The 27,509-nt window shown below is 37.4% G+C and overlaps 1 protein-coding gene across 2 annotated transcripts in view; it reads right to left on the bottom strand.

Annotated features, from left to right (window-relative positions):
* Positions 1–27,509, bottom strand: part of LOC118985789 (CD302 antigen-like) — a 144,861-nt gene that overhangs the window by 65,052 nt on the left and 52,300 nt on the right. For both annotated transcript variants that reach the window (XM_037044610.1, XM_037044613.1), the window contains exons 17-30: positions 25,203–25,238; positions 24,651–24,826; positions 23,935–24,005; positions 23,580–23,662; positions 22,856–22,995; positions 21,047–21,152; positions 20,660–20,820; positions 16,343–16,472; positions 14,785–15,011; positions 10,839–11,004; positions 9,040–9,207; positions 5,465–5,581; positions 3,876–4,070; positions 983–1,209 (exon numbers count right to left, since the gene is read on the bottom strand). In XM_037044610.1, coding sequence (XP_036900505.1) covers positions 983–1,209; positions 3,876–4,070; positions 5,465–5,581; positions 9,040–9,207; positions 10,839–11,004; positions 14,785–15,011; positions 16,343–16,472; positions 20,660–20,820; positions 21,047–21,152; positions 22,856–22,995; positions 23,580–23,662; positions 23,935–24,005; positions 24,651–24,826; positions 25,203–25,238 — 2,003 coding nt within the window. The remainder of the gene's footprint in view (positions 1–982; positions 1,210–3,875; positions 4,071–5,464; positions 5,582–9,039; positions 9,208–10,838; positions 11,005–14,784; positions 15,012–16,342; positions 16,473–20,659; positions 20,821–21,046; positions 21,153–22,855; positions 22,996–23,579; positions 23,663–23,934; positions 24,006–24,650; positions 24,827–25,202; positions 25,239–27,509) is intronic.

Genomic DNA, 27,509 nt, shown 5'->3' with positions numbered 1-27,509 from the left:
TGAAATGAAATGACGTGCAAATGGCTTCCCCTTGTCACAATTACAGATTTGCAATTCCAACATTGATATTATTGTAAGTATTGTTTTTTATATCTTAGAGTTTTTGGTTTGTGTCTCTGGCTACATTTTTTTTTTAATTACAGAACCCAGCAACCAGCAGAGGGCTGGAAGGGGAAAATACTTCCTAAGAACCTCATACATGAAGATTATACTTTTGATTTTTCCTTGATTCTATAGTCCTATTTTGCCATCCTTTATTTTACTTTCCCCACTTTGTTCTAAAGATTATTTCAATTCTAATCTCAATAGAGTCTAATTTTTGTATTCTAAACATTTTTTATCGGTACACAAAAATACTAATTAATAGGGCTTAGATAGTGGCACAAAGGATGTGTTTATCAGCAGAAGATTACTCTCAAATAGTGCTAATTTCTAGGGGGAAAGTTGAAAGAAAATATACATTTACTAGTTTTAATGTTAAGAATTTTACATGGTACCTTATATCAATTTTTATGTTAATTTTCACTATAATCCTAGATTAAAGAAAATGTTATCACTCCAAAATTTTATAGATGAGGAAATGAGCTTGTGAGTGTCAAATAACTTGCCCATGATCACCTGGCACGTAAAAGCTCCACCAGCAGTTCTGGAACTCGGGGCTGTTCCGATTCGGTGCTATCATTCCTTTTTCAGCAGCGTTTTGATCGGCCCCCCAAGCAGACTACAGAGTGTGGCTGAGTCGGTAATCTGCGGGGCCCCGGCAGTGTTTAGGGAGGCTGTGGTCCTGGGCATTTGCTGTAGGGCACTCTACAAATATAATTTCCTATTTGTCCTATGTTGTGAAAAGATAAGAAAGCACTATGCTATGCAAATTGAGCCCCAGGACTTAATCTGATGTTATATTTTGAATGAACATTTTAGGCTCAAATTTCCAAACCTCTAACACATTCGGAAAATTTCTGGAAAACAGGACAATACTCACATCATGACTTGAGAGCCCAACCCATAGCGGAAATCCATCCCGTTTTACGATATCTTCCAGGAAGAGCTGACCATTTCGGTCATGGACACTTGCCAAATATCCTCCTCTTTGAGAACACAGGTTTGTGGCTTCATACCATGTTACTGTTTTTTGAATAACACTGTAAATACCATCTTCATATGGAATAAACTGTGGCAGAGTAGTATTATATTCTTCCTGGTAGTCAACTACAACATTTAAATGAAAAGTGTTAGTGATTAAATTTAAATTATTTAAAATACATACTTTGGGTAAGACTGGTTGCACAATCACTTCAAAAGTTGCATAGAACTGGGTTTCTGATTAAGAAGTGAGGTTCACTGCATACTTTATTTCTCTTACTGCCATGGCACGTTTAACAGGCTCTTAAATATTACAGTGGTCTTGTTAATTAAAAAAAGAGGCACACATATTGTCTTTCATTTAAGGAGCTCACATATTACTTGTGGACAGAAAACACCACCACCTGAAATGTGAGCAAAATAATTGCTTAGCAGAATATGCGTATTTGACTAGAGGAGGAGAGATTCCTCTGACTTAAGGGACTCAGAAAGCCTGCTTAAAAAATTAGGTATCCAGGGGTAGGGTTAGTTAAAATTAGGACTAAAAAGAAATACGGTAACTAGAAAGTGAGTTGAAAACAAAGAACAACTATAACAAAACCACAATAGGAGAATATTTCAAAAGGACACAGAAGCCAAGTGAAAGAACTCCCAGTCTGAGCAATGCAGCAAACAATGTAGTGTATCAAAATTATATTCCAAGTATGAAATAAATAACCATGAGCCCATACTGATCTAAATAAATGACTGAGAAGTTTTTTAAATTACAGTTTACACTCCATACTATCTTTCAATTAGTTTTAGGTGTACGGCATAGTGGTTAGACAATCATACACTTTACAGTGTTCCTTCAGATATTTTCAGTACCCACCTGGCACCAAACACTGTTATTACAATATTACTGACTACATTCCCCGTGCCTGTTTTGTAACTACCAGTCGGTACTTCTCATCCCTCACCTTTTTCACCCAGGTCCCCGGCCCTCTCCCCCCGGGAAGCCATCAGTCTGTTCTCTGTGTCTATAAGTCAGTTTCTGTTTGGTGTTTTTTTATATTGTTCTTTCGATTCCATGTATACGTAAAGACATAGGGTATTTTTCCTTCTGACTGATTTATTAAATGACTATACATTTTAAAATGAGGGAAAACAGATAAACCTTCGGTGTGGTAGAATTCCAAATGATTTACGTAGGTACTCCCCCCTTCAGGAAGGCGGGCAATAACTCTCCCCAGTCACTGAGTACAGCGACTTCCTTACGAAGCGTGGAAAGGGGAAAAAAAGAGTAACCTTGCAGTGCAGACCCTGGCAGGCATTACCGAATGTCCCAAACTGAGGGACCTTCTACAAAATACATGACCAGTGCTCCTCAACACTATCAAGATCACTGAGAGTAGAAAAGTCTGAGAAACTGTCATAACCAAATGGAACTTAGGTCGACACCGAGACTAAATGTAACATGGTCTCTTGAATGGAACCCCACAGAGAAAAATGATATTCAGTTAAAACTAAGAAAAATGGAATTAGGTATGGACTTGGTCAATAATAACTTATCCATGTTGGTTTATTAGTTGTGACAAATGTACTATACTAACGTAAGAAGTCAACAACAGGAAAAACTGGTTACAGTAATATATGGGAACTCTATGTACCATCTTTGCACCTTTTCTGAAAATCTAAAACCACTTTAAAATGAAAAGCTTACTAAAGTTCCAAAAAAAACAGAAAAAAGTTGAAAGACTTCTTGGCAGGAAAAAAACCATAAATAAAGGTACAAATGAGGCTGGGCATACACTGCCTGCGGGACAATTAAGAGATCAGTATGGCAGCAAACGTCTTCACTGAGCCAAGAAAGGAAGAAAAATGGGGCTGGGAGAAAGCCTAGAATATTAAGATAGAAAGTGGTTTCTAAAGAGCCTCAAAAGCTCACATGCACTCAGAGTAATTGATAATAGAAAATCCCTGGAGGCTGCTGATGGAAATGATGCTTTGGGAAGCTATCTGCAGCACTGTCAAGGGGGAAGATCAGCCTGGATATGGCTGTGAGAGGCTCCATGTTAGCAGAAGGCTTACAACAGAGTGGCCGTAAGATTTAACAGTTTTAAGCTGTGAAGAATCCAAAACTGACATGCACTGAAAAATAGATTTTTAAAGGAATTAGACAAGGTTGGGAGATACTCATTTTTAGCTTACGATGTCAAAACTCTACCTAAATACTTTTTTCCATCTTTTTTTAAAGATTTTATTTATTTATTTTTAGAGAGAGGGAAAGGGAGGGAGAAAGAGGAGGAAAGAAATAACAATGTATGGTTGCCTCTCGAGTGCCCCACACTGGGAACCTGGCCTGCAACCCAGGCATGTGCCTTGATTGGGAATTGAACCAGTGACCCGTTTGTGGGCCGGTGCTCAATCCACTGAGCCACACAAACCAGGGCCACTTTCTTATTTATAAAAATTGTATCCACCCTTCAAGTTGCAGGCAAGTTTTACCTGCTCCATGAATTCCTTGTTTTCATTGATCTATTTTGACTTCTGAGTAAGCTAAGAGTAATCTACAAAAAACAATGATAAAGGATTTAATGCTATCTCCCTGGCTACATTTTACTCATTGAGATCAAGACTATACACCAGGGATGGTGTCTCTTCCCTGCTCTGTAACCTCTGTTGCACCTCCCATAGGGCTGAATCCCCGGGAGGCACTCAGAAAACACAGCTGCAAGATTTCCACTACTAGTGGAGCTAATGGCTTTACATCCTCCTTCCCTGGAGTACACACTCTATATTAGCATACTTACCCATTTCAATTTTACAAGCAAGAATGCTGTGCTGATGGAAGTAAAGTATTTCGTCAACAGTATTAAAGGCTTGAATATCCCAGAAGCCATCAGTACTCAAGCCAGCAAAAAACTGGCCATTTTTTACAGCTGGTCTTCCTGCTCTCCAGTGCGTATATGTCAGCATGGTCTTGTCAGACCACATGAGAGAATTATCTAGAGAAGAGACAGTTATTTTATGCTTAGAGTTTAAATCAATACTTGAATTACAGTTATGAGGTTAATATTTCAGTCTTGACTTTTCTTTCTTCTTTCTCCAGTTCCTAAAAGATTATATGACTATGTGTATCCATCTAAAACAATTATTTTTTCATGCTTATTTTTAATTTGGAAAGTACAAATTATAAACACAAAAGTCAAAACTTATTGCAGAATTATAGAATTCCACCATTCTGCAATAACTTTATATTTTGTTATCTTTCATGAGTCATTTCTCCTACATATATGTTTAATTGCAGTGAAAATGAATGTAACTATTTTATAAAACATAATGTATTATCAAACTAGTGACAGAAGTCTCTTCTCTGGACCTGAACCCTACACAACTGTGCACATTTATGTCAACTGACTTTTTGACAAGGGTACCAAGACAATTCAATGGTGGAAAAATAGTTCCTGGGAGAACAGGAATCTCTACACACAAAAAATGAAGTTGGAACCTTTCCTTTCACCATATACAAAATTAACTCAAAATAGTTCATAGTTCTAAATGTAGAGCTGAAACTATAAAACTCTTAGAAGGAAACAGAGGAGTGCATCTTCATGACCCTGGGGTAGGCAAAGCCTTCTAAGATACACACAAGTGATCAAGGGAAAAATAGATACATTGGACTTCATTAGAATTTCAAATTTCATTCTACCAACTATACTATCAACTAAGTGTTACAAATTATACTACATTAACATTAACATTTTTGGGTAAATGTGTACTTTCAATGATTTATGCCCATAGAGTGACCATCTTTTTTCTGATTCCAAAACTTCTACAATGGTCAGGACACCTCTAATTCAGTATCTAAGTTGGTCTTATTTACCCTATTATTAGAGTCTGTGTTTTAAAACATTTTATAGTGATTATATATTGGATTTGTGGTATTTAGTCCCAATTTTAAATATTATACCCATTGTCAGACTGGGTGCCTCATTTTGCTAATGTATACCCCAAGGCAGGTCTATAAGTCCACAGGTATAGCATTAATAGAAGTATAATTCTGTTCTCACTCATCCCACATACCTAGTACAGACACAAACTGAGTATTGGAGATTTATATGGGAATGTGATCATTTTAGGTTAGTCTTGAACTGCTAGGAGGGAGAGCAGAGAAAGAAAAATATTTTCTACCATTTAACTCTAAGCATGGTGGTAAAGACATTTTAATGGCAGAAATGAGACACAAAAACTATCTTGGTATTTATATGCTATGCTAAGTGTGTAATCATAATTTTGCATATTAACAAACACATACTTTGAAGAACTATACTTTTATAGCTTGATAAGTAGTTTATAGTGAAGTATGAATACAGAGAAAATGATCATATTTACAACTTACTTTCATAAATTACACCTAACATTACCCATGATGCCATATAGTTAAGGTGCAGAAGTTGCTCAAGAACGAAGTTATTCTCTTTTTCATCTCGAATACTCAGAATATGTGATTTTGGATCTGTTAAATAAAAAATAGTCAATAGTTTTAACAACTATTTATGTAGAGCACTTTATTTTGTTTGATTTAGAAAGCTTGTTTCCTAGTTTAGTATACTCCCAAACTGAAATAATAGCAGAAAGGAAGAAAGACATGTCAATTAAAACTGTTTCATTGTATAAAATGAATAGGTTAAGAGGTCTTTAAACATTTTGATGTTAAATCTGGTTTTTAAAAAACATATTTTAATGATCACGCTATTACAGCTGTCCCATTTCCCCCCTTCACTCCCCTCCACCCTGCACACCCCCTCCCATCCACATTCCCTCTCCTTTAGTTCATGTCCATGGGTCATACATATAAGTTCTTGGGCTTCTACATTTCCCATACTATTCTTACCCTACCCTTGTCTATCTCTTACCTACCATCTATTCTACTTATTCTCTGTACCTTTTCCCCCTCTCTTCTCCTCCCACTACCATGTTGATAACCCACCATGCGATCTCCATTTCTGTGGTTCTGTTCCTGTTCTAGTTGTTTGCTTAGTTTTTGTTTTTCTTTTACATGTCGTTAATAATTGTGAGTTTGCTCCCCTTTCACTGTTCATATTTTTCTATCTTCTTTTTCTGAGGTAAGTCCCTTTAACATTTCATATAATAAGGGCTTGATGATGATGAACGCCTTTAACTTGATCTTATCTGAGAAGCACTTTATCTGTCCTTCCATTCCAAATGATAGCTTTGCTGGATAGAGCAATCTTGGATGTAGGTCTTTGGATTTCATGACTTGGAATACTTCTTTCCAGTCCCTTCTTGCCTGTAAGGTCTCTTTTGAGAAATCAGCTGACAGTCTGATCAGAACTCCTTTGTAGGTGACTGTCCCCTTATCTCTTGCTGCTTCTAGCATTCTCTCCTTAATTTTAATCCTGGGTGATGTAATTATGATGTGCCTTGATGTGTTCCTCCTTGGCTCCTTGGGTCAAACTTCTTTGGGACTCTCTGAGCTTCCTGGACTTCCTGGAAGTTTATTTCCTTTGACTGATTGGAGAAGTTCTCCTTTATTATTTGTTCAAATAAGTTTTCCACTTGTTGCTCTTCATCTTGTCCTTCTAGCATCTCTATAATTCAGATGTTGGAACGTTTAAAGATTTCCCAGAAGTTCCTAAGCCTCTCTTCATTTTTTTTGAATTCTTGTTCTTCATTCTTTTCTGATTAGATGTTTCTTTCTTCCTTCTGCTCCACACCACTGATTTGAATCCAAGTTTCCTTCCTATCACTACTTATTCCCTGTACATTTTCCTTTATTTCACTTAGCATAGCCTTCATTTTTTCATCTAATTTGTGACCAAATTCAACCAATTCTGTGAGCATCCTGATTACCAGTGTTATCAACTGTGCATCTGATAGGTTGGCTATCTCTTCATCACTTAGTTTTATTTTTTCTGGAGCTTTGATCTGTTCCTTTATTTGGGTCATTTTTTATGTGCCTGTTATGTGAGGGGTGAAGCCTTAGGTGTACACCTGGGTGGAGTAGCCCATGTCGCTGGGTTGTGACACTGTATGTGGGGCAGGGGTCTGAGAGGGAACAATGGTGCTTGCTCCTCTTTCTGCTGGATCTCAGTCACTTCCCCCACTTCCCCCAAGCAAACTGGGCTTTTCTGGTGCTGATTCCTGCATGGGTGGGTTTGTGTACATTCTAGGACCCTGTGGGTCTCTCCAACAAACTCTCCTGAGAGGCTGGGAGTCTCTCCCTGCACCTCACCCCCCACAGGTGTTTTCAATTGGTGTTTTGAGGCTTTATTTTTTTGCATTGGGGCCCAGGGTTGTGCAGTCTGTCTCACTGCCCATTTTTGCCTGCACACAAATGTGGGACCACCCAGTCTACAATCCACTGCCTTGCTACAAGTCCTCTCCTCCCAGCTGCCTGTCTCCGCCCCTCCTACTGGTCTGGATGAATGCGTCCTCTTTAACTCCTTGGTTGTCAGACTTCCATACAGTTCAATTTTTTTTGTCAGTTCTAGTTGTTTTGTTTTTTTTTTAAATTGCTGTTGTCCTTCTTTTGGTTGTGAGAAGAGGCACAGTATGTCTACCTATGCTTCCATCTTGGCCAGAAGCCTTAAATTGGATCTTATGGAATAGTGACAAGCTAGTAGCTGACTAGTGAATTTAAAATGGATTCATTTCATTTTGCTCCATTTAAAGCTTATTTTGAATTGGTACAAATCCACCTACAATAATGATGTATTATCAGAGACTATCATAAATAAAACCTCTTGGATGGGGTATAAGACAGATCTTCCTTTTTCTTAGCAATCACTCTTATATTAAGGTTAAAGTAGTTTGGTATTTCCCATAGTGTGCTTCTTCGGGAATCAGCAGGGGTTACCCAGAAAAGAGCTACATGGATAAAAGCATTGCAAACACTGGATAAACAAATTAAGTTCATTCGATTCAGTTATGCCAGTATTCCATATTAAAGAATATGCAAATACACATTGATCATCTCTAACAGGAAGCGATCATGTGTAGAGTTGCTTAAATTATTCTTTTCTAAAGATCCTTTTTTTGTAGAGCATCGCTTAAGACTAGTGTTCTGAGGAGCACAGTTTGGAGGATAATGGCTTGATATTTTCCACAGGAACTTTCCACAAAATTCATAGGTCCACAGTTCAGAAACTGCAAATCCTCAGTGGGCCTCACAGGAAATATCCGAAGAGTCTTCAAAGTGTAAAATATATACATTTTTGAAAAAGCAGACTGCTTCTTTGTGGCTTATCTAAGCTTTTGATTATTCAAATGAACTTTTTTTGAGTCCCTGTTCACTTACTTGATTTGAATGGTATATCTCTTCCTTTGTAAAATTGAGGACTGAGGAGGAATTAAAGAAAGCCTCACATATTACATTTTAAAATGAATTATTTAAATTAAAAAATTAGGATCAATTGGAAAGGCATAGGTTGTGGGCCTTGTCCCAGCAAACAAAGACACTAAGACAGTCCTGCAAATGAAGCAGGATAGTAAATCCATTTCTTAAAAGCATGTTCTCAGAAGGGGCCCTAACTGGGGATTGAACCTGCAACTTTGGCATATGAGGATGACACTCTAACCAACTGAGGTACCCAGCCAGGGCCAAATTAGCTTATTTTTATTTTTTCCAATAGCCCAGCTTGATTTAACATCCAGGTCTCTGCTATCTAGTGTCATTTCTTTTCTTTGTTAAGTACTATAGAACCCATTTTATTTACCCATGTAAAGACAGACTAGTTCTCTGATATATGGGTAAAGAAAGAGGCAACTCCTATACCTTCTATTTTAATTAAACACAAATTTTAATACTTTGTTGTTGATAATGTGTAAATTAAGAGGTGAATATTTTTGAGATCTTGTTGCTAGTGTTAATTAGAAATATTTATAACATATTCAGCAAGATATTTTAAAATGAGCACAATGCAATATAGAATGGCCATATAATTTACTCACTCAGTTTTTGGCATCTAGAATGAACATCATCTTGTGTTACTGGCATAAATCTGTTCTTTGCTATCATGAAGTTGTAGCAATAGTTCTGGAATGGTATCCACGGGGTATTTAAAACAGGAGATGGGCAGTGAATACTGTTAACTGGTTTCACTTCTCTTTCAGTCTCATCTAGAAAAAAGAATTAATGGTATAAATACTAATTTTAGATATAAATGCTCAATTCTGTTTATAGTAATTAGACTTGATTAGTAGGAAATATTTATTCAGGAAACCAAGAAATAATAGCCTGGTCGATACTTGTTCTGCTTATACTCAATATAATGGGATCTCTTAACTGGCTTTCTGTAGGAAAAAAATTATTTTTAAAAAAATGTTTAAAGATTTTATTTATTTATTTTTAGAGGGAGGGGAAGAGAAGGAGAGAGAGTTAGAGAAACACTGATGTGAGAAACAGCGATGGGCTGCCTCTCACATGCCCCCAACTGGGAACGCTGCTGGCAACCCAGGCCTGCGCTCTGACTGGGAATCCATCAGGCAGCCCTGGGATCTGAAGGATGATGCCCAAGCCACTAAGCCACTAAGCCACACCAGTCAGGGCAGAAAGAAATTATTTAACACAGTAATTTTCTTTCCCCTGCTGTGGAGTGAGTGGGAGAATGTAAAAGATGAGATGGTATTTTGTCTTCCTGCATCTCCAAACTTCGAATACAAGAGGCCACCTCAGAGAAACTATTCAAACACAGTAACAAGCACCTAAGTAGAACTTTCAGAATTCATCTTCAAGTGTCTGGTTACTGATATCTTCTCCGGTTTTAAAGGAACATTTTGACAAAATATTTGATGGGCTGAATAAGTTATTGCTTTCCCTAAAGCAAACAGAGATAGTTTAAAATCTGACCTCTAGAAAATCTGATCTTTTTTTTCCATTTTGTGAAAAGGCCATGCATTCAAGAAGATCAAATATAGACATACTCTATTCAAACAGCTTTAGTATGTAGGAGAGACCATTCTGTGTCGCTCTCCACTCACGACTAGCTTCTCTGTCTGTGAAGTCGCATCTTCTTCTTACCCCAGACCCACGAATGTGGGCCTCTGGCTGTTGTGAAACCACTTTCCTCTGACTGAGCTAGAAATCGCATACCTGACTCAGGCTGAGTCCTTCAGATTCTAAGAAACTGAAAAGTGGAATTCAAACAGTCAGTTCACCTCCAGTGACGGATGCAAGTGGAAGATGCAGAGCCGCCCTGTGTCACCTGCGCGCACAGACAGAAGCTGGAAATGGATAACGGGAGGAGCGCAGGTCACAGAAAGGACAGGCAGAGGGCAGTACCAGGTTCTGGTTCTTACTCCCTAGGAGGCTTAGCTCTACCCCCATTTTTGAGAATCTAAACTACTTTTTTAGTTTAGGCCAGCTTCAGCTGGATGCTGTTCCTTACAACCAAAGGAATCTTAACAGTGACTCACTGAAGAAATTTTAGTTGATGGTAAGAATTATAAAAGAATTTCCACAAATATAAGATTTTCTATAAGAACATAAACAGAAAATATATGCAAAATGAGGGGAATGGAAGCTTAAAACTAAAAGGTCAATTACCATTCTCATCTGACAAAGATAAAACGTGTAAAATAACAAATTATTGACAAAATACTTTATATATAATAATTCTAGTTGGATATAAATTTCCACAAGTTTTGTTGTTAAAAGGACCTTTATGATTTTACAGAACTACTTCCCTCAAATTCCACTACTCATGAGACTTGATAGTAATTTAAGAAATAACTATTTGAATTTAACATACTTCCTGGATAGTAGCAAATTGCACCCGGTCGATGAGCATCACAATCAGACGTTTTCCAGAATCCATCAGTGTCTAAAAACACACAGTTCTCAAGTTGCTCATTATTTTCAGCCCAGCGACTAAACTTGAGATGTTTTCCATCTGACCAACCAAAGTTGAGTTCATCCTGCAAGGAGCAGAAATACACTTCAAGCGGCAACACTTCATGTTATCCCTTTTGTATTGCTTTGGCCCTCGCAGTCAACCTCGGGGTAAATTGGACTTTTAACTTTATATTTAACATACCCTTACATAGCACTTACCACATGCCAGGGTCTGTTCTAAATAAGTTAATATTTCTAAAAATTAATTTATTTAGTTCTTTAGCCTACATAACAATCATACAAGACAGATACTATTATACCCATTTTATAGATGAGGAAAATGAAGGCAGATGGTATTCGGGAAGTCACATAGAATATAAAGTGTGGTGCTGGGATTCTAATCCAGGCTGTCACACCCTAGCGTCCATGGTCTGAATTACTACATATACTATGATGCCTCACACATTATCAGCATTGTTGGTTGTCAGAAATCAGAAAGCTAAAATGGAATGTGGACGACTGGAAATACTGATAAAGTTAGAGACAGCATGTTGTCATGGACAGAACATGGGCTTCGGAGCTAAGCATACCTAGTTTTGAATTCTGGTTTGGTCACTTATTAGTTCCCGATTGTGAGTTTACCTCACCAGTTTTCCATCCCCTCAGCCATTACATGGATGCGACCCCTAACCTTATGGCTGGAACTAATAGCATAACGTGTAAAACACGTAACTCAGTGGCTAACTGGTACACACAGAGAGCTGCATATGCTAGCTCCCTTCTCCTAATCCTCAGACCGTGTGGATATCACACCACTGCTTTCACACTTGACTGTGGGGACATGCTTCCTTATGGCTACATTCTATTGTGTACTCAGAGTCTGTCGTTTATATCCAGACAAGGGCCTGACCTCCCACCTGTCTTGAGGAGGCTTTGCAGAGTAGGTGCAGAAGTCTAGAAGGTGGATTGTGGGGTCCAGGGCTGTCAAGCTTCTCCATGGTGCTGCCAGAGCCCCAGGCCTCACACAGTGACTCACTGAGCTCAGCTTTCCTGAGGCCCACAGTCGTTTTGTATCACTGATTTATTTGGAATATTAGGCAAAGGCCAAACAGTCCCCTTAGTGAACCATAAAGAACAATATAGTCAGGCCTTGACCCCACCAATGTTTCATTCTGAGCTGTTCTCCACCGGAGTTCCACTTGTAACCTGTGCCTGGTGAGCGCCCACACCATGTGACTTCCAATGTGGCCCTTTGACCACGTGATGTTGCCTGTTCTCCGATCACCCTGGATTCCGCCCCCTCTGCTGCATTCCCAGCTAGCCCAGGTCCCTGGGCCTCTGCAACTTGTATTCCTCTTAGATAAATCATCCCATACCTGCCATCTCTTTACTGAATACTACTAAGTCTCTTTATTAAGACTATGCATATCTCTTTACTAAATTCTTGACCTTAATTAAAACCTGTCTTTCTAAGAGAATAATTTCCCTTCAGCACCCACAAGAGAAGCCTGTTTGTTTTTCCATTATCGAATATCCCAGGACTATGAGAATGGGGTAGTAGGTATTTTTATCTCCTCCAGTCATTTCTCTTGAGGACTATGCCCTTCTTATCATCAAAACCGCCAGATTCCTGGCCTCTCCAGCAGTCACTGAGGATCTGGTCCACTTGATCCTCCCACTTGACATTCACTAGGGAGAATCTCCAGGTCTTGCTCTGCCCCTGGTCCTACTGCAGATTTAGGGATGTCAATGTCGCCTGGATGATTCACCCAGTTCCTGAGCTTTCTTGACTTCCTCTACATCTATGTACTTGAGTGACCTCGTGCCACAGTCACACTCTGGACTCCGTATGTCCCAGAAGGGCCCACTGCGGACATCGTAAATATGCCGTAGTTCTGGTCTGCAGCATTTCCTGCATGACTCTGACCAGTCTCCTGTCTCTAGACCGCTCACTTCCTCTCCAACCTGCTGCCCAGTATAATTTTTCTTAACCCAAAACTGATCCTCTTGTTACCATGTTTAGAGTTTTTTCCTTTATTATATCATGAAAGGAAATACCTTTCATTAAAAGCTATTCAAGGAATACCCTTCATTGGAATACCTTTCAATGTAAAGTTTTATTTATTTATACATTGTCATGTTCTAAAGATTTAAGGCAGCTTATGAAGATGCACAGAATTTTTAAAAATAAAAAGCAACAGGAAAAAAGAAAAACATAGGTAAAGACTGAAAAATAGGATAAGAAACAAGACCCAAATCATTGAATGGGGGGAAAAAAAGCTATAAAACAGTATGATCTCAAATATCTTAAAAACAAATATGTGTACAAAGAAAAAAATAACTTGAAAGATACACACCCGATGATTAAACTATATTTATCACTAGATACTGGAACTATAGCTAATTTAAGTATTTTATTTTCATTTACTATAACTTTACAAATTTTCTACATTGAAAATATTGCTTTGCTTTCAGGAGATTTAAGGTCATTGAAACTAGGAAATATAATAACATTACTGCCCTCATAAGAGACAGAATGATAAGTATCACATGATAACAAAAACCAAAGAGAAAGTAAGTAAAAACAATGTTGTGAAGAAACTGATACTGTGAAATCTGGGGAAGCAGGTCAAGCTGATGATTTGGCTTGACTTGGGGTACATTTTAAAATATCCTGAATCTTAGAGAAACTATTTGTCAGCAATTTCTAAATACTCCTCCTTTTAACTGAGCTTCTGGTAAGTGCTGGTTCGTAGTAAATCTGAAGTTTGTCTAAGATGATGGTTACTTGTGAGTTTGTTTTCCGGTTTGGCTCTGGGTTTGTGCCAGGACTAAACTGTCTTCGGATAACATCTTTTCCACGCAGCCCCAAACCATCCTGGTGTACCAACAGTTATCTTAACTAAGGCCTGCGTGACTCTGGGTTGCTTCACAAGGCAACGGGCTCACTCCTCTCTCCCACACTGCCAATCATCCTCTTTCTCAGGATGAATCGGGAATACTGTTCTAGGTGGTGTTTAGTTAATGAGGGCTTCTCCAGTCATGCCTGGTGTAGTCGTAGGGGGCAAACTTCAAGTTGCAGTCTTGGCAAAGGGCGCCCTCTGTGCACTGCATAATGAATGCAGCCTCAAACTCCACCCCATATCTTACTCTGTAATACATCTCAGTGGGTAGAGTATCAAAGTATTATCCAGAAGGCCTAGAAAAGAGGCAAAGTGGCTTGTAACACTGAGAAGAATATTAGTGCTTTATTTTTAAAAAGGCTGTTAATTATAACCAAAACTTTAGCAGCATAAATATTCCCATTTGTACTACCCATATGTAGTTATAGGAGACTGGCATTCCTCGCCGGGCTATGAAATGAATGGAAGTACCCAAGACATCTGTCCAGGATAAGGCTAGAGATGTGGAGAAACACTATTCTAATCTCTTCTTAGAGTGGTTTAATTTCACTCTGCTGATTCTACAAGTGATACAGAGGATTCTTCAACACCACCCACGGTGCTTCTACACACCCAGCCCCATCTGACTTTTGTAATTCTTCCCTTCCTCTCTTCTCCTGGTTGGCTGAGGAGACATGGCCGGTCCCGACTCCAGCCCAGTCTTTGATTGGATACAGAAAAAGAAGGGATCGGCTCCACATGTCCACAAGAACTTTTTTCTTAATCTAAACAATAAAGCACCAGATCTTTCAACAGTGGAAAGACGACTGTCACTAAAAGTTACATACTTCATGAAACCCCTTCACTGGAGTAAGGTTTTATGTCCTCTGATTTCTTTCAGTCTGATATGAGAGACCCTGTGCACAATAAAACATGTCACATCCCACCACCCAGCCCTGGCAGTGGAGACTGAAAACTTACGTCTTGACTGGAGAGTCCGATCCACAAGGAAGAGTTTCGAAGGACCGCCTGCACAGTCAGGAAGGCCTGCTGGTAGGGGTCTGTGATGCTCACCAGGTGCATGTGATCTTTCTGGCATTCCCTCAGTGCGTCGGGCCAAGAGAGAGTCTTCAGGATTATTTTGTACAGGTTATTTAGATACTTTACAGTTTCTGAAGTATTGTGTAAGGTCTGGCTGCTTTCAATTTCTGTGTGTAAAAGAAAAAAAAACACAAAACCACACAAGTCATATGATATTTAAAAATTTTCCCCAGTATAATATACTTTAGATATTATATACTTTATCTACTCATTTATGTTAGATTTTGGGTGGGAGAACTAGCCAAGTCTTCCTGTATAACTTAGGGAATATGTATGAGCCCCAACATTTGGTTTCTAAAATCAGAAAACAACCCTGTTTTAGTTAATGTGATTTAGGAAGGAGAATAGCGATAACTAAAAGTAGGCTGTGAGAAAATCACCATTTCAGGTTGGTGGCAAACACTTCCTTTGTTTGAACTGTTTCAGTAAGAGGTGTTCCATTACAAAGTTTTCATCAGAGGAAGTTCCCATGAAAAAAGTACTAAACCACCCACAAGAGCACATACATATAAATTATTGCTTTATAGTACTTTTCTAAATAGAGCAGTTACTAAAAAGTATGAAGCAAATGAGCAAAGATTAATTTAGCAAAAAGTTCTTCAGAAGTACACAGATTATCTACTTGAGGTTCTTACTACATACAAAATTTTTAAAAAATTTATTTGGTCCTGGCTGGTGTGGCTCAGTGGACTGAGTGCCAACCTGCGAACCAAAGGGTTGCTAGCTCGATTCCCAGTCAGGGCACATGTCTGGGTTGTGCGCCAGGTCCCCAATAGGGGGACGAATGAGAGGCAACCACACTGATTTTTCCCTCCTTCTCTTTCTCCCTCCTTTCCCCTCTCTCTAGGAATGAATAAATAAATAAACTTTAAAATAGCTTTTGTTAAAAATTTATTGTGATCAGTGAAAACAATTTAAGACCTTTTTAAAATATCTTTTTGAAAATATGAATGATTCCTATTTTTAAGTAAACCTTTTAGTTTCATTTGGCTTACAGAAAGTCATAGTGATCCATTTATAAATGTTTCACATCCTTTTTTTAGTGCTAAATTTAGTGCATGTTTATACTGAGCTAAATTAAAAACATTAAGTTTTCCTCCTGCTTTTCCCATGATAGAAGGTAAAATGTGAAAAATGCCAGAGTAGAAAGGAGAGTAAAATTCAACTATAATTTATTATCATTAGATATCTCCAATTCAGAAATTCCATTTGATACCTAATTTTGATTTTTAATTAAGCATGCCAATGATACTTGAAAAAAATCCCATTCCACTTGAGATAATCTGATTACTGAGCCAATATGAATTTAGTCATGTTGAAATTTTAAGAAAGCTATACAATTAAAAATTAATATTAATTCACTTATAATCTTTTTCTAAAAAATACTGTACATATCTAACATCATGAAGTACCACAGTTATCTAGGTAATAGCTGTACCTGAGTATTTCTGACAGAGAGACAGAGTGTGGCGTTCACTGCAGGAAGTGAAATTCCACGTCCCAGCAAAAGGTGACTTGCGGTGGTTGAGCATCAGGGCGCAGTGGTAGCCGGACTCGTCGTCAAACACCTGAACCAAAGGCAAACAGATACACGCAATCATGAAACCCCCATTCCGAAGACCTGAGCAAGAGAACTTTGTGTTCCAAATTGGATTTCTTCTCCTATAAAAGATTCCACTAAGGAGCTGACTATGAAGTCACTAGGAAAATCCTGATGAACTTCCAAAGCACAAGAAAAGGGCAAGAAACTTTAGAGAGTATAAAATAAATATATCTAATTAATAAGATATTAATAGATATCGGGGCAACATTAATAAATATATCTTAAAAAGATAAACTGCTAGAAATGAGACAAAAAACCACAATTATACTAATATTAAAATTTTTATTCACTTTTTTTCAGAGAGAGGAAAAATGAAGGAGAAAGAGAGGGAGAGATATATCAATATGAGAGAGAAACATATGCACCCCAACTGGGGACCGAACCCTGCAACCCAGGCATGTGCCCCGACAGGGAATCACACCGGTGACCTTTCACTTTACAGGCTGGCATGAACCAGCTGAGCCACACCAGTCAGGGCTCTGCTCTTGATGCCCTATCATTGTTGATGTTTCAAGTAAGTAAGAAAAAAAAAAGTAATGGTTATTAACTCATTAGATATTTATAAATTTTTGACAATATTTTTACTACACATGGAGAACTCACCTTAAAACTTTAATCCTATAATAGTCACTATAAAAACTTCTATAAATAAAAGTGCCTACCCAGATTTCATTCTCTGGCCACAAATCAGTGAGAGTACACATGAAAGTTTATTCAAAATATATTGTCTCTATTCTTTTTTGTATGTTTGAAACATAACACAATTGCAAAAATAAGAAAGACTTATCCCAGGATATCCAGATTAAAAGACAACAATGACAAAATGCTAAACAATAAACATTAAACAAAAAATTAAAAATACAGGACAAAATAAAATGAGCAATATTTCAAGGGATATGAGTAAAACTTTATGTCGAGGCAAATGTGATTATAAATGTATTCCTTTTTTTAAAAGATGGACTAAGATTAGAAAATCAGCAAAAATGTAACTACAAGAAAACCAGGATAGAAAAATATAGTAGTATTAATAAATATACCTCAAGCAACAGGAGTAGAGGATAAAAAAGGAGCAGAAAACCAATAATGTACATCAGTTTTATAAAAATCTAGATAAGATAATCAAAATGAGATATGGAGATTTAAAAAGATAATACATACACAACTTTATATATTTGAAAATGTAAATGAAATAGACAACTTTCCTGAAAAATAAAAATTAGCATAGTTGTTATAAGATGTAGAAACACCAAAATGTACCAATAACTTTAGAGAAAATTAAAAATTAACCATAAGTAGCTGATTTTAAAAATCATGTGCCAGATATCATACTAAAGGCTTTTAATGAGTTGCCTTATGTAATCCTCACACTGTATGGCGGGTCCAACAGTATCAGATGAAAAATTACAGATGAGAAAATGTTAGGTGAACTCCCAGAAGCACACTAAGTGCTTAAGAGAAGTTAAGTGAACTTCAAAAGACATACTAAATGCTGAATGGAATTCAAACCCAGACAGTTTGCCTCTAGAGTTTAGGCCGTCAACTACTGCACCAAATCCCTTCATTATTAAAGAACGGTCTCTGAAAAGGTTTCCAACATCGCATGGTTTTGTTGATAGTTTCTTCAAACCTTCTGGGAAAGATAATTCCCCAGACTGAGTCCTACTGAGTCCTAATTTCAAAACACAAAGGCAGAAAGCTACTGAGTTCATTTCATAAAGTCCACATGATCAAAAAAAAAAAAAAANATGTAATCCTCACACTGTATGGCGGGTCCAACAGTATCAGATGAAAAATTACAGATGAGAAAATGTTAGGTGAACTCCCAGAAGCACACTAAGTGCTTAAGAGAAGTTAAGTGAACTTCAAAAGACATACTAAATGCTGAATGGAATTCAAACCCAGACATTTTGCCTCTAGAGTTTAGGCCGTCAACTACTGCACCAAATCCCTTTATTATTAAAGAACGGTCTCTGAAAAGGTTTCCAGCATCGCATGGTTTTGTTGATAGTTTCTTCAAACCTTCTGGGAAAGATAATTCCCCAGACTGAGTCCCTACTGAGTCCTAATTTCAAAACACAAAGGCAGAAAGCTACTGAGTTCATTTCATAAAGTCCACATGATAAAAAAAAAAAAAGAAATCTGACAATACGGCATAAAAAATACACTGTATGAACAGAGATAAAAACATTCCAAATAAAATTTGGGAAAGTTGAATAGTTGAGTTGAGTTGAATACTCAGTTGAATAGTTAAGTAATAATCCACAATGAGCAACTAGGTTCTATGATATAAGGACGGTTTAATATAACATCTATTAATGTATTATTATACCACATGACAATAGGCTGAATGAGAAAAGCTTTATGACAATTTCAATAGATGCTGGAAACAAGTTTTAGAAAATCCAGTACTTATTTCTAAATAAAAATTCTAAATGAGCTAGTTGTACAATGATATACCTTAAACAATGAGGCAACATCATATGTAATACTTAGTATAACAATGAAAGCCTGCAGACAGGCCCACTGAAGTGTAGACCAAATTTAGGATGGAGTTTATTACTCCTGGTATTTGCCATGCTTCTGGCATTTCTACCATATGCAGTTAAACATAACTGGTATTTGCAAATTATAACTATTTTATTCAGAAACATAAGAAAATCTGTTGAACATAAGAAACATGGTTGGCTGGAGGACAAGAGTGAGAGTTCTTTATTCTGAGGACTGATGTAGTTGGCGGGATGGGAGTGAAGAGGTTATATATTGATTGACAGGTAAAGGTGCTGCCAACTTTCCTGGGGCAGGGGGGACACAGGAATACCCAAAGGTGTTTATGGGTTTCTTCCTTGGGGCACTGTGGGCCCTTTTCTGCCTTTCAGGCCTTGGGATGAAGGCACAGTTTCAAAGGCTTTTTTTCCCAGGGAGTGGAGATGATGCATAGCATTTCAAGGGCTGCCGTTCTCCTGTATTAGCATGGTGTTTTTTGTGATGTAACACCTGGCAGGATTATCGGACCAGGCTCAGGACTGATGAGCTAGTGGGTAAGACATGTCTTCTCCTTCTCCCTGCCTTGGTTTCCTATCTGCCCTACCTAACAAAACTATTGTGTCAATGCAATATCATATTTATATCTGTGTGCTGGATAGTGATTTAAGTTATTTCTTACTATGGGTCATGGTTAGAAGTTTAAAAGCTACTGGACTGAGTATAAGTGGGATAAGGATTTATGTTTTTCTTTATTGTGTCTACTTTTCTATAACTGCAAAATTTTCTATAATAACTAAGGATTATTTTGATATTTACTTGGTATATAGTTACATATGATTCAGAGTTCTCTTTGCTAGCGTCAATCTCAAACAAAGTTGCATTGCATCAGAAACATCAGGTGATTATTGTCCGGGATGTATTTTGGGAATTGGACTTTAAAGTCAATTTCTTCATCTTTGCCCTTTGTGCAAAAGGGGGTTTGTACCCAGCAAACAGGGAGGACAGAACAACAGGCAGCAGTCTTCATGGTTCAGTGTAGCACTTGTTAACATAATGCCTAATCTCCTTCTACAGCTCCTTTATATTTATCCCTTATGGAAGAATGATTACTAATCACCAATTTGGTACTTTTTGCCTCAAGAGACTGAGGCTAACAGATCCATATCCCAAAGTGTTAAATAAAGCATTTATAATTGCTTTTGTTTGCAACCCACTACTTGGTGGTTTTACATAGTTGTGAAGCAAGGGCTGTGGATCTAATGCTGTTGGGGAAAACCAGGGCACACACATGTTGTTATTGTTCTTCTTGTGACAGCTTTATTGAGCCACAATTCATATGCCATATAATTCACCCACTTAAAGCATAAATTCCATAGGTTTCAGTATACTCTCAGAATTGTGTTACCATTACCCTGCCCAGTTGATTTTAGAACACCCTTACCGCCCCCAAAAGAAACCCCACACCCTTTCACAACCATACCCAGTCCTTCTATCTTCTCCAGCCTCTGGTAACCACTAATCTATTTTCTGTCTTTACAGATTTGCCTCTTCTGGGTATTTTATATAAATGGACTCATATAATAATAGGTCCTTGTTCTTACTCTAATAATTTATGGAAGACTCAAGGATTTCATAGAGCTACATAAATTATTGATTAAAAAAACTTACATTTTTTGGTATTTTCACTATCCGACCAACCAATAATGGGTGAAAGTTACTGTATGTCAGCTCGTTGTTATCTACCCATTTATTTATCCTTTCATAGGCTGTCCAGCGCAAACCAATCCACAAAGCATCTTCCATGTCCGGAAGCAAGGATACAATAAAATCTGTCAGGAAGAGATTTAAAAAAACATTTGACTTATTCAAATTAAAGATATACTAAATATGTCAATGAATACCTCTTGCTTACCTCACTACCAAAATAATCTTTCATCTACTGTGTAAAAAATAGTTTCCTAAGATTTAAAAACATGTTAATTCCCCTCAGCATCCCAAAACTAACTTGGCCCCCTGAGATCAGAAGAAAACACGTTTCCAAAACAATTCTCCTACCTTGTTCTCTCTGGCTCAACACTGTAGGAAGGGTGCCACCGTAGGTGTGGCAAGTATCGCTTGCTTCAAGAAACGTGAGAGATGTGGGCTTAATCATCAGAAAACACTGCAAACAAAGAACATACATGAAGCATAAGATTCCAGACACAGGAAATCTCACATCGGAAATAAATACGTCACCTTTTAGAGGGTTGCTAATTTTTGGCCTGTGAGATATGAAAATTTATAAAGTAGTACCATAAAAATGCCAATTAACACTCTCTAGCAACTGAAGAGTGATCTTTGAACTATTTTTAAAAATATATTCCATTTAGTGAGTACTTTCTCTGTGCTAAACAGTTTGCTTGGTATCATCTCACTTAATTTTCACAACTTGGAAAACTAAGGTACAGGCAAGTTAAGCAACTTTACCCATAAGTGAAACAGTCATAGAATAGTATGGTCAGCCTTTAAACTCTGTTACACCTGGTTTCAAAGTCTGTACCCTTAACACTGTCACCTCTATAAGTCTGTCACCTCCTACATTAAAAAAAAGTGTCTCCCTGTCCCTTGGCAGAATATTGTAATCCAGTTTACATTAACTGTGTAAATTTAGTCCCAGTACCTCGGGGGATAAAAGATCTCCCTAATTTAAAAAATCAAAATGTAGCCATAATATTTTAACCTTACTACAGATGCTTTCAGCTGTCAGACAAATCTCTCCCGTTTCCTTTCTGATACTATGATCATGTTATGTGGAGTAGTATGTTTCCAAATTGTGATCCTTGAAATAGCCTACAAAATGTTTTTATTTCATCCTCCATACAGAATGAAGTGGCCAATGAGACAGAAGTCATTCAGTGGCTTCTAGAACACTCTAAAGAAAACACCCTGAATTTGAGCTTTGAAGCCTTGTGTTAAGGATGGCAGAGGGGAAAGACACAAGGAGACTCATTCTGAAGAATTCACAGACTTTACATACCAACCCCAACCTGCTTACCTTCAATTTTTTTATACACTAGAATGTTTTAACATACTGTAGAAATCTTTCTTTTCAGTGAGAAATAGAGAATCTCTCAATTTCCAAATATATCCCATGAGAGATACATATATCAATATGCATTATACATCTCAAAGAAGCAGATACAGAGGGTCCAGCACAAATAACACCCCTTTATTATGAAATATCTTATTATAAAATTATAAGCATGTAATTCTGTAACATAACAATACCACACACAAGCATACCATATGACATTTTGGTGAAATTTAAACTATAAATTACTACACCCATATTATTACCCTACCAACCACACTCAAGCAGGCCTTACTGCTGTCGGACCCTGTAGAACGCAGCATTTCCCAAACCTATTTAAACATAAGTTCCACTTTGGAGGCAAGATCAATTACTAACATTTGGTTCGCATATGTATAGTTCCCCAAAAAGTAGTTTTGGAAATGCTGGTCTCATTTGACTAGTAGATGGTGGCTATATATTTTCTTTAAGGGGGAAAATTTATGAGTCAGAAATTAAGTCAATTTCTTAACATGCCATAGAGATAGTCTTGACCTCCATGTATCACTATCCATTGACGCATCAACTTCAGCAATTTAAGTGTTTAGTAGCAATGGAATAGGAGCACAGTCTTTGGAAAGACCTGTGGGCATGACCAACTTGAGAGTTAACTTGGTTTCTGACAATGTAGAGGACCAGGTGAGACACTGAAAAACGCAGAGTCTGTCTTAGTGATGGGCTACCATTCTATCATGAGCCATACCACCACCATGAAAGCAATCATCATTTGCATAAGACAGCAATTGTCTTTTTACCTTATTCTGAAAAGTACGCCAATCCCCAGAGCATTGTGTTTTGGCTGCAGAATCTGGACTATATTTCTCCAATGAAGATACATTATATTTTTCACAGATGAAGGGCAACTTGGTATTACAGTCTATTGGTTTATTTAAGTCTGAGAAATGAAAAGAAGGATTATTCGGTTGAGAATTTCCATTCAGTACACTTTAAAAATGATCCAGTAATAAAGAAAGTCTCTTTAAATCAATCTTTCCCAAAAGGTTACAATATATTCCTTTACTTCTCTAGCCATTTATATTTTCTAGTATTATTCACATCAGTAGGTTATAGTATACCAATGCTGCCTATTAAATTCACACATTTGATATAACAACCAGTTACCACAGTTCCTAATGGCAGAAAATGGAATTGAAGAAGGCTAATGAGGGGGAAAGGAACCTAAATATTCTAGAACTGCTGCCTGTTTATCTCTGCAAATTTGTCTATATGATTATTAGTTATGAAAGTGCCAAGTTTATTTCTAAGTAATTACTTTAGGATAAAGGAAGTTAAAATAGTTACAGTGAAAAGCATCTTTATTTGCACTTGGAATTTGAGCTATAGTCATTAGCAATACATTGGAATAAGATGAAGCTGCCAGACACATACTCAAAAGGAAAACAAAATTAAACTAGTAATTGAACCTGAATTTCACATATGACATAATCAACATGAAAGGATTTGGAATTACTTAATTACCGTTAAGCCAGGTCTTGGCAGATAGATATAAACATTCTTCTCCAAACATTACAGGGAAGTGATGATGCCATGGATGTCGTGAGCTAGAGAAAATGAGAGATCTGACAACTCAGAATGCAGTTACACACTCCATCCTGGTGTTTATTGTGAGTGATTTTAATTCTACAATTAACATTACACCATTGCTCTACACCACTTCATTCTGTGAATCTGCAAAAGGACTTGGTTTCTCAAGTCTAGGCAGTTAGGCAGTTTATGGATTAATGTTCAAAAGTAATTATAAATAGTAATCCATTTAGTAAAGGGAAATTCAGGACTGTTTCTTTTAAATAATTTTATAAATGATTACACATACAATATAGAGCGACGATCTATCATTGGCTGCCCAGAAGTTTTCAGCCACCACTTCTGTTCCTCACCAGATATCTGTAAAACAAACCAAACACCCGTCCTGACACGTGCTGAGTTTTCCAGAAGAGTTTTGCTTGAACCCCATTCCACCACAACCACAAACCAGTAACATTTCCAGACATTTCATTACTTTGGTATCTAAAGTACACAAACCAGGTCCTTTGACCAAAAAAGCAGTTTGAAAACTCTTTATATATTCACAGGCCCTATTTTGCATTCAGAAATATGGTTGCTGTAATTATGGGCATACATTAATTGGACATACAGTGTCCTATTAAAACTGATTATAAATTTGAAGATGTACAAATTATTTTTCCTCCAAAGACCTATTTTGCAAAATTAATTATTAGTAGAAATAGATACACAGATTAACTATAAAGTTACCTTTTAGTAAAAATGATAAAGTATTAGAATAATTTATACCATCTACTGATGCTCATTTTATAAATTGAGAGTTATAATTAACCTTGAATATTTTAAAACATTCAGCAGTTACATTTAACATTTCTAATGAGAAATGATGAATTTGGATGTTGTTGGGGAAATTTCACTTGAGAGGGACATTTAACTTTTGTGGATTTTGGCATGATTTTTGAAATATTTTTAATAAAATAAATATAAAAATAAGAAAATATTTAAAAATACATTCTTTTGAATTACATTTGCTATTTTGTTTTTGATGGCTCTTAGTCCTGCAAAAGATGTTAACATAGCCAGGGAGCTGTGATTGCTGGCACAATACAGGACAGCTTCTTCATAGTTTAAGTGAGGGTCGGCAACAAACCAATATTCGCTCCCTTCAATTATGACTGAAGGTCCGTGAATTCCAGCACGCTCTAAAAAAGAATATCAGAGTTACGACTGTGTAAACCAAACTTCACCCTCAAAGCCTGGATTAATCTTCAAAACTTTTATAAATTATAATTCATTTAGATTACTGGTTCTCTCAGGCCAGAAAAATGCTGCCTGAAAGGAACCAAGGACTCGTGAGCCAGCAAGTGACCCTGCTACCTAGAGTCACAGAGAAAGACAAATCCACCCTCATGACCTCGTTCCACCCCAGCCAATCACCTTCCCTGTCTGGAGATACTTCATCTCAGTTGAAGATGTGACCGAGCAGAAACTGGCACTTAGGCCTGGGTTTAAATACACTAAACGTATTATTGAAAAAGTAAAGGCAGCTTTGGCTAAATTCCAGATTTCTTAACTCACCTGGATTGTACCAGTCTGGTATGTTTGGAGTACGACCTGTGTAAGGAAGAAAATAAGTCTTAAATTTAGTGTCCAATTACAGATCACCGTGTGAAGGAAGGGCCTTCAATGTAACTCAGAAGGACTTTCGGTATTGCTGAGGTCTGCCCATTTCTGGCCATACCTCTTCCTTTCATGTTATGATCATTTTGATTTAAATTTTGTGGGGTCTACCCTAAAGCTGTTTTAGCAGCAAGAAAAAAGCAGCTCTGTTAAATATTAATGAATACAGTATTACTAGCAGTTCTCTATCTTATGTCATGGGAGTCACAAAGGAAGACCAGATGGATAAGTATAGCTAATAATTAGAAAGCACAAATAAGTAAATGAATACAGTGTACATATTACACAGAAGCACTAAGGCATATGATCCAAAATCCTCATCATTGTAGGGTGAGGTTATACAGGAACCACTTCTCCATTAGATGCAAATTGGGTCACTGTTCTGTAACCCTGGGTGGGTAGAGTTTACCGTCTCTCAGGAGACCCTGGGAAACAATGTACAATGATCCAGAAACGTTGAGAAGGTGAAAGACAAAATGGGGAGAAAAATAATAAAAATCACCCAGGCTTCCTGGATGGAAACAGAGAACCTTGTATGTTATAAAGAATTATGGCTTTGAAGTTGGTTGGGCCAGGAATGTCCAAATGCCCTTGGGCCCTTCGGCGACATGGTACTTGAATCAGCCATTCTAACTCCCTGACACTCAACTTTCTACTCCATGGAAAGCGAGACGCTAACGCGTAAAGACGGCGTGCAGATCGGTCAGGTCAGCCCTCTGGAGGCGCCCACCATGGTTGGCACACGGCAGCCCTCCCAGAATGCTAGGCTGCTCTCTTCTCTTTTCTTTCTGCTCATAGGTCACACTGGTTTCAAGTCAAAGACACAATTCTATGAATCTTAGAAATTACAGCTATTCCTAATTTCGTTGTTGCATTCTGATACAAAACACGGCCTATACCCCCAGTGTCTCTGGTTTCTCTCTTGGAGCCAGTTCTCTGTGCCTTGGGTAATTTTTACCAATAATGCTGCCTACTAGTTTAAAACATACATAGTTTCTTGTTCGTAATCATGTGTTGGGGCTGCTATGTCTAACCTATAAATTTCTTTGAGTTAGTGAGAAAAGCAGACAGCAAAGTATTTTTTATACAAGATTACAAATATGTATGTGCGGACAAGGTATCAAAAATATAAAATATTATATTTGGGTTGTGGCATAATAGGTAATTTTCCTAAAAACATTTCTATGATTCTTATTTTTGATATTGTTTTCTCAATTTAAAAAAGAATAGGTCTCCACACTGGTTATGGCTATTTAAAAATTTTAGGCTGTCCACAGACAACGGTATGGTGATTGCTAGAGGGAAAGGAGGGTGGGGGGAGATGGAAGAGGGTAAAGGGGGAATAAACGGTGATGGAAGGAGACTTGACTTGGGGTGGTGAACACACAGTATGATACAGATGACGTATTATAGAATTGCATACCTGAAACCCATGTAATTCTATTAACCAATGTCACCCTGATAAATTCAATAACGATTTTTTAGGATTGCCAAAATATCTCTTTTAGAGAAAGAGGACTAATTAGACCTGGCTGAACAGATAATAAACAGGTGAGAGATAGAGAAAAGGTACAATGACTTAGGTTACTTAAGAGGTGAGCTGCTTTAAGAAAACCAGAAAATATAGATTAATATAGAAAATACAGATTGATACAGATTAGTTGAGCAAACTTTGGTTATTCTAAGTATATATATATCTCTAACCAGGTGAATGTGACACACTGTACCTTAGAAATTTAAATTTAAAAACTGTCAAAAGGGAGTTAAGATAACATTTAAACCCTGGATCATGCAATCGGTAATTGTTTCAAATGACTGAGAATGAGCTGAGATAGTAAGTTTCTCAGTTTTTAATTTTGCTTCTGTATGGGGAGAGAAGGGGTGCAATCATTTAGAAGATTTATTTGGTTGATTTATGTTTGCTACGTTAGTTAATTCCCTTCTCCTTTGTTTAAAATGAAGATATATATAATAAAGAAAAATACCCAAATGCTCTTTGTAAATACATCCTGTGGTGACTGGTTTGTCATTCCTAAGGTTGCCATGGTGTGAACTTGTGTGTTTGCACCATCACTCAAACAGCAGGCAGGGTGGCAGCTACCAGTGAGGACACACTTTGGAGGGAGCAAGGACACTTGGTGGCATGCTAGTGAGCTGCCAGAGTGATGGGAGTGTCACCACCAATCCTTCAAACAGGAGACACTG

Source organism: Sturnira hondurensis, unplaced genomic scaffold, assembly GCF_014824575.4.
Source record: "Sturnira hondurensis isolate 20B ecotype Veracruz unplaced genomic scaffold, ASM1482457v3 Scaffold0004136, whole genome shotgun sequence".
Classification (NCBI taxonomy): domain Eukaryota; kingdom Metazoa; phylum Chordata; class Mammalia; order Chiroptera; family Phyllostomidae; genus Sturnira; species Sturnira hondurensis.
The sequence above is the reverse complement of the archived record's forward strand: the minus strand, read 5'-3'. Positions and strand labels throughout refer to the sequence as shown.